Source organism: Canis lupus, chromosome 3 (genome assembly GCF_003254725.2).
Source record: "Canis lupus dingo isolate Sandy chromosome 3, ASM325472v2, whole genome shotgun sequence".
Taxonomy (NCBI): domain Eukaryota; kingdom Metazoa; phylum Chordata; class Mammalia; order Carnivora; family Canidae; genus Canis; species Canis lupus.
The window spans coordinates 27,446,913-27,461,362 of NC_064245.1; the positions used below are offsets into that span (position 1 = coordinate 27,446,913).

Consider the following 14,450-nt stretch of genomic DNA (forward strand, 5'->3'; position numbering starts at 1 on the left):
ACTATGTGGAGAGCTACAGACATGAATAAGGCTTTTATCAGCATGAATCCGGCTACTTCATTTTAAACAGTAATCGGGAGGCAGAAGTTATAGATTAGCGGTGGCTGAAGCCTCTTCATAATGTTTTAGCAAATTCACAACTTGCTGTGCTCCTGTTTGAAATAAAGTGACCAATATCTACCACCAATGCTATTTTAAACAAACAAAATAAACTCAATAAATATCTTTTATTAAAGAAAAAAGGAATATTGTTTGTTAAGCACCAAAACTGTATGTTATTACATTGCATGTACAAGAGAAGGTGATTGCAATACTTGCTGTACAAGTACTTAACTCCGAAGTCATGAGTGTAAAAAACATGAAATACAAAGCAAAACAATAATTACAACGCAATAAAGTTGCACTAAAGAGCGAAAGGCAATAGTCAAAACAATTATTGGAAATTTCAGAGTATTGCTATAAATGCCTGCTTAGTTCTTTGTACTTTTAATACTTTAGAATATTAATGGAGCATATTTAAGTATTGTAAATTTGCAAGAGTTGGCATTTACAATACACTGTGCACACGTCCATTTAATGTACGGTGTTAAAGCCATCTTTAAAAGCCAAGCACGATGTGCTAGTGTTTTGCTTCTACCATTATAATATTGCACAAAGCTAGTAAATGGTGAATTGGTTTGCCATTTTAATTTTCACTTAACCATAAAGGCTTAAAAAAAAAAAAAAGTCAGTTTCAGTGGCCCTAATGGGCTTTAATCATGCAGAATGATCTGTAGCCTTCGATTTTTCATAAACTATATATTACGGTTTCACACTTGGCAAGACATACAGTACAAGAAACTCAGCAAGACAGTGTGGATTCTTTCCTTCTTTCCGAGTCAAAGTAGTCAGAAGTCACTGTCTGGGTGGTATTGTCTATCCCTCTTGGTTCACAATTGAAGGGAAAATGCCATCTTGTGATCATGGATACTTCTTAAAACCAATGTAATTAGTACTGGGAAAAGCTAGAATAACTTGTTACACTCTTGGATAGTTAACCGTAGAACATGCAGGTTTAAAAAAAAAAACCACCAAAACATCCCTTGTTAAAATTCGACTATAACCAACACCCATACCCTCTGTGTGTACATCTAAAAATCACTTTCCACGGTCTTTCCTCTCCACCCTTAACCCCCCCCCCCACACTGAGCCACTTGAAGTTATAACTGACTTTGTATAAAAAGCAACAAAAAACTTTCTCCTAACTCTCAAAACAAATGACTGCTTTGAGATTCAATGTGAAACAGCACTGATGAAATATTTATGTCAACCTCAGAGGTATTTTCTGCATGTGCACCTTACAGTGGCATCATAAAAGTGGAGAAGGGGAGAAACATTTATAAATCTGAATTCAATCAATTAAATTCCTGAAATACCAAGCTGTACATTTATACTTGTGGGCAAAACATAACATTTTAGAATGAACACATCTTCAAAATAACCCAGTGGGAAAACATGGCGCATTCTCTCTCTTTCTCTCTCTCTCTCTCGCGCGCACACACACACGATCCAGATCCCCACTCACCTTTAAAAAACCCTCTGTTTACATACATGATAGTTTAGGCAGCAATATAAACTCATTTTGTAGGAAAAACTTTTAAATTAGACTATTTAGGGCAGCCCCAGTGGCGCAGCGGTTTGGCGCCGCCTGCAGCCCAGGGTGTGATCCTGGAGACCCGGGATCGAGTCCCACATCGGGCTTCCTGCATGGAGCCTGCTTCTCCCTCTGCCTGTGTCTTTGCCTCTCTCTCGCTCTCTCTGAATGAATAAATAAGTAAATTAAAAAAAAAAAAAAAAAAGAGTTAAATTAGACTATTTATAGGATAAAAAATACCATTGCTTCCATTTACAAAGCAGTCAGGCAGAGATTCCTCATTATGTGCTTTAAAGCGCACTCTGCAGCAGAGTTCAGAAGTAACTACTGAATTGCTCAGTAGCACTAAACAAATGCAACATGCTCCAACGGTAAGGTGCTTCCACTTTTTTAACTCTTCCATCTGAAATAAAGCTTGCTAGTCAATCCTCTAACGCTAAGCATGGCTCTTCTTGGATGCTAAGAAATTGAAATAAAATCAATGCACACTTAACTTTATATTATTTAAATTCAGTGCAAGAATTATGTGAAACTTGTTAAGGTTTCTGCTCTCATCAACTGGCTGCATGTTAACAATGCATCTGCCAGGGTTTCTAAATGTTTTGCAGCTGTTCAAAGCGATCTTTTACAAATAACCTGGTAAGAATGTTTATGAAATCTGAATTCCCTGATAAGGTCTTTAAGAGACCCCTTAGTACTTTCTGGGTTGGTATCTCATATTATGTGTATACTAATTATAAAAGTTTAAAAACAAAAAAATCCCAAACCTTGTATTTATTAAAAGAAAAAACTTTCCTCAGGCTAAAGACAAGTTTATACACAAACTCAATAAATGGAATTTAAAAATGGAATCTTAGGGAATGTAGAGAACTAAATAAATTGTGTTAATTGTTCACTGGTCCCATTCCAAGCAGACGATGTTGCCCATTCAGTTTTGTTCCACTGATCCGAGTTTTAATTCTTAGTGGTTGCTACGGCCAAGGTATGCCTCAGAATTTAACAATATCTAATGGCAAAACGGTCATGCTATGTGTTACCAAAGATTGCTACACAGTTTAGCTTTGTAGAAACAAGGATTTTTGCCCCCTTGTTTTACACAGTAAATCAGAGTGCTGAAAATCTGTTTCATGTAATGAGGAAAACACCACATTCCAACTGTAGAAAATACTACACCTGGTCACTTCTTATGGCTGCATCTAAATTAGTTTAAAAATATATGTTAAGAAATCTTTCAGTTCCACAGTAAGAACTAGGGAATGATTGTTTTTATGCTGCTTCCAAACTCAGAACTTATAAAACACACATCAAGTAAGCAAGACAACTGCTCCTCTTTCAAAAATCCTCTTTAGCCAGGCATTTGGTCACACTGCTATGCCACAGTACCACCCATATTTGAGATCATTAGGAATACCTTTTCTATAAGTACCACATTGGTTATATACACAGCATTCTGACTATAACTGGGAGAACTATTTAAAATTGGCATTCAAGTGAGCAGTAGCATTAACTTTAAAATATCCTCAAGTTATCTAAAATATATTACAGTCGAGACTAGATTGGTAAATGGACTTCTAAAGTGATTCGGCACAAGCAAGCAGCTGTTTGTGGATTTTTATGACAGAAATGACACACTGAGATATATAACTATCAAATATTTTAAACCATATAAATAGTATGGGCAAGTTTGGAACTTGAAACATCATCTATAAATACCATCCTAACTAAATATATTAAAATTTAATATTGAGGGCAAAGATGCTCTTTTTTGGGGCAAGGGGGGGAAAGGGGAATTCAATCATGCTTACATAATTGTTGGGTCTGGAAACTGCTTTAAAATTAACATGAGGGGAAAAAATTAACATAAGGATTCAACTGGTAATCTCATCTTGGACAAGTGGACTGTAGTTATTTAAAATTTTAACACTGTGAGATTCCAAAGGTGAATGATCTGCAGTAACTTGTAATTCTGTGGAAGTAGGAATCTGAATCTTAAGGATGGAAAGTAGGTATGTTGGAGAACGTTATTCAGCAGAGTGTAAGCATAGCTGGTTATTAAGGAGGTTTTGCAAGTGAGATAACCTTCATGGAGTACCACCATGAGATGTACTCAGAGCTGTGGATGCACCCCCAAAAGGATTCACAGGGGTCTGTACCCTGTCTAGCATTTGCTGAACACTTACCAGGACATGGTTCTGAAAGACAAATCACAGGACCCGTTTATAATTGAGCCCAACTCTCGATGGAATCCCCCACTCTAACATTAAATGGGGAGTAATTCTGACAACAGTTCTAGTGCTTTTGCTGTTCATTTAATGTTAAGTTCTCCTGTGTTTTTCTAAGTATCAATGAATGGGAAAAAAATGATTCATAAGCATCCAAAGGCTTAATATTGATACATGATTTTTTTAAGGTTTGAAAATTTGCTTTAACATTTTTTTGCCAAATTATATTCATCAAACCAATCATTCTTTCAATTGAAAAGCACGCTTAAATGCCTTACTAATTCCACCTCCCCATTGTAGGATAAAGAGTCTCTATACAAGATATATATTTTAATTTTCCAAGATAACATGTGGGAATAATGCAAGAAGAAAGCTAAAGTACTATGAAAAAAAACTGTGCAAAAAGCTCCTACTCTCCTCAATAAACAGAAAATTTTCTCCATAATTATTCTAAAGGAAATACATCTTAAAGTGACAAAGGTCTAAGCATTTTTTTCTCTCTTCTGGAAAACCAATTTATACATTGGAGCGCTGCTACTCTGGGACTGCTTTCTGGTGCTAGGCCAGAGAAACGCCTTCAGGAGAAAGTTCTCTTTGGTACACCAGTCCTTACCTAACTCCCTTCATACAGAGGCTAACGTCTATCTGATGCAGAATTACACTCTATAGAAGACGGTGGGCTGGGTCCAACATATCCACCCTTCATTCAAGCCCACAACAGTCCTGCTGAGAATCCACAGTGGCTCCACTCACCAAAAAATGCATCCTTTGGGACTCCAATACAGCAAAGTCAGCACCTAGAACTACATACATAGGTTTTAAAAAGTCTACTGATAGCAACAAAGGCTCTCTTCCAAAATTCCATTCATAACATTGTGAAGATAGTGAAATGCCAGCCAAGGAGGCTTTTCTGCCTACTTTCTGCATGTTTGTAAGGGCACACTTCACTGCGGAGCATAAAAAACTTAAATGGTGCATGTTAAACAGACTTAAGATCTGCATCCCTATTATTGAATCCTCATTTTTGATTCTCAATAGGAAAGTCATGTTGAATTACACTAATCAAGCAATTGTTCAAACAAAGAGACTAAAAATAATCTGAAACATTATCAAGTTACAAAGTATTGCTTTTCATAAACAAAGCTGCACATGAAATCCAAACTATTATAAATTCACAATTATGAAGAGCTATTTAAAAGCATGGAAATTTTTACTTCAAAACCTTACAAAGTGTGAGAGTAGGTGGTCTTTTAAAAATATGCCATGTTAAATGTATCATGTTGTGGTAAACACATTAAGTGTATCTCCGTGGTTATCTTTCTTTTCAGATGTTGAACATCTTTATGAAATTTCCTCTGGAGATGAGTAAGATGGAAATTTTCAGGGCATTTCCATCTGATTCTTTCCAATTTCTATCCTATAGCTATCATGATAAACTTTTTCAGAGTGCTGTACTATTTATAAAAGCTGATATGGAAGCAGCTCTGTGTTTTCAAGCAGAGGACTATTCAGTGCGTGGAAAGATGGATTTCAAAGCAGTCCCAATACAGCTCACAGTAGATCTCTGTCAGCCCACTGTTCTTCCAACTTAGAACAACACCTAGCTTTAGCGGCCACTACAAGGATGTACGTGGGTGGACAGGAGGGGAAGGTGCTTAAAAAAAAAACAGGCATCTCTGGAAGGCCTTTTCTTCATTGCATCAGGAGCATTGCACATCTAAAACTCATGTTAACCACCAACTACTGGAATGACTGGAAAAGCGTTAACTTGCCAATTGTGCTTCCATTTTTTCATACCACTGAGCCAACACACTTTTTGCATCTAATGGAATCCAGCTGGGAAATCACGTGTTTAAAATTCTGTTTTTTCAAAAACAAATCTTTGATCTTCAACTGAAGGTATTTTTTTTCTGTTGAGTCACCTGTTTATAAACAAAAAAATAAAGTGTATTAAAAAATGTAGACTTATTGAAGATAGTGTGGTCTTTTAAAAATATGCCATGTTAAATGTATCATGTTGTAAACGCATATATATCCCCATACAACTTGCAATATCTGGATGAACACTGCTTTTTCTTATAAATGACCATTTGTAGAGATCATATATAGGAGACAAAAGATGCGTTTGTATTCTTAAAGCAATAAAAATGAAAACAAAGTAACTTGAATATGATTTAGATCACTTCAAGATTGTATGTTAGATTCACTTTTATACCTTTTACTCTAATTTTATGTCAAAACTATACAGTAAAAATGACCAAATACAACTGAACATATCAGCCTCATAAAATGCCAGATTAGAATTAAATATTTTAAAAATTCACTAGAAAGTGAGTTTTTGTTATACTGACGTTTAGAGGACAGGATTAGTACTAGTCTTTAAATGATGCTTTACCAAAGTTTCAGAGTAGTTGTACTTGAGATCTATGGCGTACACATGTCACAGGAGCATTTATATGAAAGAGCTACTAATCAGATAAAAAGGGACATGGACATAAATTGAGTCCTAACTTATTATAGTTCTGCATTAACTAATACTGTAGCTACATGTGGCTTTGGGGCACCTGAAACATGGCTGCTGTGACTGAGAAAATGAATTTTTAATTTGATTTAAATTAAAATCTGAAGCAGAAATATTAAAATATTTCTCTATTGAATGCAATTTTATTGTTTTGGTAGGACATTTCAACTTTAACCACTGAATGATTAGCATCGAAATTGAAATGTGCTACAAGTATAAAATACACACTAAATTTTGAAGACTACATTTAAAAAATGTAAACTACATCATGAATTTTTTATATTGATACATGTTGAAATACATTATTTTGGATATACCATATAAAATATTGAGATCAATTTCAAAAAAAATTTATTTTTTAAGGTAACTATGGTAACTTTACATCTGTGGCTAATACTTTTTTTTTTTTTTTTAAGATTTTATTTAAAAACAGAGAGCGCACAGCAGGGGGAGCAGCAGGGAGAGGGAGAAGCAGCCATCCTGCTGAGCAGGGAGCCCGACTGGGGTTTCATCCCAGGACCCTGGGAACGTGACCTGAGCCAACGGCAGATGCTTAAGTGACCGAGCAAGCCACACATGCCTCATATTTCTATCAGTGCCATCACATAGTTACTTCATGGCTCAAAAAGAGGAACTTGCAGAAAACCAATTGGAAACTCCATATGAAGCCTCTATAATGATATGTATTCCCTTACATTTAGAAAGTTCCTTCAAGGACACGCTTACCTACGACTAGTTCTTAAAAGAGTTTTAAAGGAAGACACAGCAGAACAGGAGATAATGACTATTTCATGAAGTTTTGAGAAATTACTTGTTTTTCTGAAGAGCTAATTAATGATTTCAGATCTGTAGGAAGCTGATCTGTAATAGGAAATAGAAATTATAGTGTTTTTAGCCATCTGTAGAGAAGCTCTGAAGTTCAGTCTTTAAAAACCATTTCCCAAGACCACACACGAGGTAGGAGGAATAGTTCCTTTATCACTGCCTGCTCAGACGGGCCTACGGTTTGCTTCTGGTATGGGATAGGTTGTTTTTTATAAATAACCGACTTTGCAGGTATCTGAACTCCTGTGTTGCTGGGGAGTATTTCATTGTTTCATTATAATACATATACCAGCCGTAAATAATCAGCCAAAACCAGGAAATTTTGGGTATTCATGGTGGACATACTCTTAACATTGGCTCTAAGGCTAAATTAGTAGCCTAAAGCTAAAAATAACTACCACGCATGGGCACTGTCGGAAATGCTGCTGCTGTGCCTATGTGTTAGGATCTGGCAGGACTGGTGAAAACCGAGACGAGGGGGACTGGCCTGAGCTCCTGCCACCGGGGAACATACCCCACCTGCGTTACTGCCAGCAGCTGTGACCAAAAAACAGAAACACTCATTTATTATGTGAAGGCCCCACTCTGAGGTTAGCCAGTTAGTGCCTAAGATGGTAGGTCCGGGCAGAGGCAGACACTGGGACGGGTAGGACACACCACGAAGGGGGAGAGAATCTACACATCTCCAGTGTGGGAAGGCTTCCTGGTCAGACATCCTCTATCTCTGGACGTGCTCATACACTGAGCAGATGCAATACTGTATCTCCATACTTCTGCAAAGCACGTGTACACACGTATCAGCACAAATGGTTTGAAATTACTTGGCAATTCAAAAACACTGGTTCCGGGGATCCCTGGGTGGCTCAGCGGTTTAGTGCCCGCCTTTGGCCCAGGGCGCGATCCTGGAGTCCCGGGATCGAGTACCGCATCGGACTCCCGGAATGGAGCCTGCTTCTCCCTCTGCCTGTGTCTCTGCCTCTCTTTCTCTCTATCATGAATAAATAAATAATAAATATTTAAAAACAAACAAACAAGCAAAAAAAAAAAAAAAACCCAAAACACTGGTTCCTACAAAATGGTAATTTTGTATAAATTCTTTTTTTTTTTTTTTAATTCTCCTCTTCTATAAAGAGGAGAAAAGGCATGCCAGCGGCCTAATTGCCATGGCAGTGTGTGACTGAATGCTGCCTGGAGGGCACTAACAAAGGTCATCTATACCCACTCAAGGGGAATGGGACGTTTTCAACCCCCGCCCTTTTTTTAAAGCTACTGATTAGTGTAGAGGCTGATGGGCAGAGGAGGGATGGGGCTGCACAGCAGAAGAACATCTACATTTTCCTGATGGATCCATCCACGAATAAGCAGGTAAAACTGCTTTTGATAGTATCTGATATATCTCGCACTCTTTCAAATGTAATTAATATAAAGAATTTCTGACACAGTTTACCTTTTTTGTATTAAGTCTTCAAAATCAGAGGTATGCCTGCATAGACATCAGATCTACTCAGAATCCACGTGAGTGAAAGCCAAGAATCTGCATTTTTAATAAGCTCCCCAGGTAATTCTTATAATCAAGCATGTTTAAGAATCACTTCGTTGACCAAAAAGTTTATTATTCCTTCACCTACTTTCCTTCCAGGGCTAGGTGTCTTCCCTCCACTTTTGGTGAATGTTGTAAAGACCACAGAAATATCGTCCATCGAGAGAGCAATCAAGATACTTAATAGAATATTTGCATTGCAGTTTGCACAACTTATAATATTTCAGCTATCACTACTGTCAGTTCTCTATATACTATTTATAGCATATGTTACCTTTACTGACTCTATATTTAGCATGATTTGTGCCACAGGACTACATAATTATCTTACTAAGTGTGGTTCAGTAACAACTATTACTTTAGGAGAATGCCAAATGTATATATAACCAGAACCTACAACAAGGGTACTCAATAAGAAACACTTACTACATATTTATTATATTAGCTGCAATTTTATCTGTAACATGCAACAATTATGATAAGCCTTAAAATGATAGACCTTCATTTTAAAGGCTTGGAAAGCTAGATAATCAGGCAATGCAATAATTTTTATGAACTGATCTCAGAAAATTCCTTTGTAGGAAGCTAAGAAGACATCCAAAGTCAATATACCTAACAGGTTGTACCTGAAATGCTTCACTCAAAAAAGGCCTTTTCTATTTTTAAAGCAAGAAATAAGACTGCCACTTCACTGGAATGAAACTATCCTCTTTATTCGGGCTATATCTATACTGTAGAAATTATTAATGAGCAGGATATAAACAGCATTTACATACCAGGTATCTTCTTGAAAAGTGCTTTACTGTTAAGTTTCAAGAAACTACACAAAACCTAAAGTTTACAAATCCATGATCAATGCTATTAAGTGAGCTGTATAATAAATAAACCCCAACCATAAAATTTAACAGATTTCATCATCTACTATGAAACCTATATTACCAAATGCTACTAAAGAAAGTAGGGACCATTTACTTGTTAGTTTTCCCAATCTGTGCAAGGCAAAGCCTCCTCTTCATCCTCCGACTCAGGGGACGCCTCTTTGATTCTTCTAAGAGCCTCATGGATGCTCCGTGTTAGAGGGTCTGTGTCAGGCAGAAGCGTGAAGGATTCTCTGAGAACTTCCTTCTGTACCTTCTTCAATTTTACCCCTTTCCTGATTTGTGCCAAGATATTATTACTATCATCCTCGTCAGGAAAAGGAGGCAGAGTTCGCTGTTCAACTTTTTTCAGGTGAAAACTACCACGCTTCAAGGAAGCTAGCACCTCATCCATGGGTGAACTCACTTTACAAACGAGAAAGAACAATTATAGTTAGGATCACGATTAGAGTCGAACGGGCAACCTCTAAGTCTTTAGGACTGTGCTAGCCAAGAACACTAAAAACAAAATGGACCATAAAGTGTGGATTGAAGGTTTTCCCAGGAACACATGGGATCCCAGTTATGCTCTTTGAAAAAGCAAAGCCCCAACAGTCACACTTCAATTCCAAGTTATTATTTCTATTATTTTCCATGTGAGAGAAGCAAGCTAGAAGGTGGTCTTTGGGAATATCATGGGTGAGACTCCAAAAGGATTTCCATAATGCACCAACTCAATCTAAATTCAGACACTGAGTTATAAATGTACTTTTAAAGAACTAAGTTTTGATTCACTGTGTTAATTTTTTAAGAGGTTTTTTTTTTTTTTTAAATTATTAAGTAAACTGCTCTCTATATGGGGCTTGAACTCAGGACACCAAGGTCAAGAGTTGCATGCTCTAATAACTGAGCCAGCCAGGTACCTGCACTATGGTGCTATTGATTTTTCCACTTAGTTATTTTACATACAAAATTCTACTCCAGTTACAAGATAGAATTTACAGAATGGTTACAGAATGGTTTTACAGAATGGTTTCTTAGAATTTAGTATCTAAATCATTTTTATGTAATGTTCTCCCAATGAAAGGTACAGACCAGGATTCCTTGTTCTTTTCAAAAACAGCTTTCTAAAGGCAAATCTGACATGCAATAAGTTATGTTCCTCTTCCATACTTCCTTGTTTTATACAGAGCATACCAAAGCCCTCAATAAACACGTGACCAAATGTTAAATGGTCCTATCAGTGTGATCCTAGTGTGATAGTCTTTCTTGCCCAGCTGTTTTTTTCTGATGTGAAAACCTTTCCTGTATCTCCTAGGTTTAAAATCAGATTTTCCCCTTAACACAGAAAGAGCCACTTACTATGTATTACCAGATACACCAAGCATCACTTCAAAATATATAGTTTTTAAAATATCCATAAGAGCTCAGGGTGGTACACGTCTGTGTATATACACATTTGCTGATGTGGGTTGGTAGGATTTCCACCAAGGTGTGACCCTGAAAACTGTTTGCTATCAAATAATGTCTAAAAATAAAAAAACGTTTTAAGTTTTGTAGGATCCTATGAAATATAAGTCCTTCGATTATGCCTCACTTTATTCAACAGATGAATACGAAAATGTCTGTTCAACTTACCTCTTCTCCTCTGCAAACCTTCTGCAGTCTTTTTGAGCTTCTTCCTGGCACTGACCAGCTGGCTGCTGTCAAAGAGATGTGCTGAGGGGGCACTTGCAGACTTCGGGATCCTCTTCTCATTCCCCTCTGTCCTAGGCAGACCTTTCTCCAGTGTCTCTAGGGAGTTGTCCTTAGCAACAGGCAAAGGTGGTGGTGGGGGAGGAGGAGGTGGTGGTGGTGGTGGTGGAGGCGGTGTTGGAGGAAGAGGTGGGGGAAGTGGAGCTATGGTAACAGAACCTGGTTCGAGGTCAATATTATTCAAAAGTGGAAGAGAAACAGTGGGTGGCAGTTCAGAGGTAACACCACTGAGAGGTAATGAAGTGGCTTCAAGTTGTGCTAATGAAGTATCTTCAAGTTGTGCGAGGCTTTGGGCTTCTGTTTTCTGTGATGACTCAAGCTTGCCTCTTCCTTCCTCCACCTTTTCACTTTTATCTTCTACCTGTAGCGCCCCTGGCAGAGAGTCACACTGCTCCTCACAGGGCACAGGACTGGCTGTGCTTCTTCTTCTTGCATGAGCCAGTCGCAATCTGGTTGATTTAAGTATGACTTGGCCAGGGTATCTCTAAAAAATCAGAAGGTATTATAACTGGTCAGATTACATTAAAATATTTTATGAGCAAACATTTTTCAAACAAGCATAACTGGGATCCCATGTGTTCCTGGGAAACCTTCAGTCCACATTTTATGATCCATTTTGTTTTTAGTGTCCTTGGCTAACACAGTCCTAAAGTCTCACAATAAGGTATTATAACTGGTCAGATTACATTAAAACATTTTATGAACATTTTATTTCCTCCTTTAGATGAAAGATGTTATTCTGAAGCTTTTGTGATTTTCGGAGAAGGTTCTTTAATAAAGTTATACAGATGACTAGAATACCAAAGCATAATACCTTTTGACAATTATCACTGAACTCTTTTGCTTATTAAATCCTGTCCCCTTTTATCCACTTAAGAAACCAATTGTTCAAAATTACCACGGGATTTAAAGATTAAAGATCTTTAAAGAACTTTAAATTCATTTAAAGAATGAATTATTATTTTTTTTAAGACTTTATGTATTCGACAGATTGAACCAGAGAGCACAACCAGGGGGAATGGCAGAGGGAGAAACAGACTCCTCACTGAGCAGGGAGTCTACCGTGGGGCTCAATCCCTGGACCTCAGGATCATGACCTGAACCGGAGGCAGACGCTTAACCAAATGAGCCACCGAGGTGCCCCTGAAATTATTAATTTAAATGAAAAATAATAGCAATGTAAGATATGAAACATAAATGCTATTGGTATACAGAAAGCTATGAAACTGTTAGTTTCTTACATGTATTTTCAAATACTTACAAATAAAAAAATTAAAAATTAATGTTCTTTTTAAAAACCATCTTGTGGCATTTAAAAACCTCTTGAGGGGATCCCTGGGTGGCTCGGCAGTTTGGCGCCTGCCTTTGGCCCAGGGCGCGACCCTGGAGTCCCGGGATCGAGTCCCGTGTCGGGCTCCCGGCATGGAGCCTGCTCCCCGCCCCCCCCCACCCCGTGTCTCTGCCTCTCTCTCTGTGTGTCTACCATAAATAAATAAATAAATAAATAAATGAATGAATGAATGAATGAATGAATCTTTAAAAATAAAAACTCTTGAAACAATATGTACATTTTTATGATGGAAAGGGAGGAAGATTTTTTTTTTGAATAATGATATACAGAACTCTCAATCTATCTTTTACTATAGTAAAATCTAGCATTAATCCAGGGCCATGGGTTAGCCTGGCAAGACAACTGCCAGACCCTTTCTCATATAAGTTGATCTACTTTAATTATGCCAGGTCACTTCCGTAGACTGTTATTATAGGTTATTATACGTGGTATTAATAACAAGGTGATACCTGAAATGGATAGTCAATTGTGAATTTTATAAAACTCAAGAAGAATCCAGGCTTGCCAGAAGCCCTGACCATTACTTTTATGCTACTGAAGTGGTAGACCAATGGCATGAAAATATTAATGCTGTACACAAATGGATTATAGGTATGAGATGCCTGCATGGTGCAGTCAATTAAACGACTAACTCTTGGTTTCGGCTCAGGTCGTGATCTTAGGGTTGTGAAACTGAGCCCAGAGTCAGACTCCATGCTCAGTGCACAGAGTCGGCTTAAGATTCTCTCTCTCTGGGAATCCCTGGGTAGCTCAGCAGTTTAGCGCCTGGAGTCCCAGGATCAAGTCCCATGTCGGGCTCCCGGTATGGAGCCTGCTTCTCCCTCTGCCTGAGTCTCTGCCTCTTTCTCTATGTCTATCATGAATAAATAAATAAAATCTTAAAAAAAAGATTCTTTCTCTCCCTCTTCTGCTCCTGCCCCCACTCTTTCTCCCAATAAATGATAAATATTTAAAAAACAAAAACAAAAAAATAATAAATTTAAAAAAATAAAAAACAAAAACAGAAACAAAAAATCCACAAGTGGAAGAAAGGTAGCCTTTTAATCAAACATTAAAACAAAAGTCAAATTATTTTAAGACTTTATTTGTGTGTATAAGAAAGAGAGAGAGAGGAGGAGGAGGAGGAGAGATTCTAGTGTAGACTGCCAAGAGCAGAGCCAGATGCAGGGCCCAATCTCAACCCTGAGATAACATGAGACAAAATCAGGAGTCAGACACTTAACCAATTGAGTCACCCAGGTACCCCTAAAATAATTTTCTTTTTGGTTTTATTTAAATTCAATTTCATTAACAAATAGTGTATTATTATTTTGGGGGTAGAACTGTGTTTCATCAGTTGTATATAACTCACCATGCTTATTATTACATCAAGTGCCCTACTTACTGCCCATTAACCCATTCCCCCAAGAATTATATTTTCTAAATAATAGAGGAAAAAACAAAGTTTTTCTTAAAATCTTACAATAGGAGTGTGTGTATATGTAGCTATTTAAAAAGCAATGAAAAACAATAAATTGATCATACTTTTATGTTACCTGTTTAAAATTTCGAAGTCTATCCAGTGTTCTTTGTCTCTCCTGGCTAACCCAAGCACTTTTTCTTTCTTCTTCATCGTGTAATTTTTCTCTCTTCTGGTAAAAAATTAATAGTAATTCCATTATGATGTGTCCCATTTATTTTTCTTAATTGGGGAAAAAAGTTCCCCCAATAAGTAAAATGGGTTAACTCCAAAGAATGATTCACTTT

At 37.3% G+C, this 14,450-nt stretch overlaps 1 protein-coding gene across 2 annotated transcripts in view; it reads right to left on the reverse strand.

Annotated features, from left to right (window-relative positions):
* Positions 1 to 208: 208 nt before the first annotated feature.
* The window catches only part of JMY (junction mediating and regulatory protein, p53 cofactor), a 105,268-nt gene continuing 91,026 nt past the window's right edge, over positions 209 to 14,450 (reverse strand). Inside the window, exons 8-12 of one of the 2 annotated variants that reach the window (XR_003131947.3) lie at positions 14,240 to 14,335; positions 11,237 to 11,837; positions 9,714 to 10,024; positions 7,103 to 7,237; positions 209 to 5,777 (exon numbers count right to left, since the gene is read on the reverse strand). Coding sequence is in view for 1 of the 2 variants with exons in the window: in XM_025437037.3 (XP_025292822.3) it covers positions 9,717 to 10,024; positions 11,237 to 11,837; positions 14,240 to 14,335 (1,005 nt within the window). In the remaining variant the exon portion in view is untranslated. The remainder of the gene's footprint in view (positions 5,778 to 7,102; positions 7,238 to 9,713; positions 10,025 to 11,236; positions 11,838 to 14,239; positions 14,336 to 14,450) is intronic. The other variant, XM_025437037.3, reaches the window with a different exon arrangement.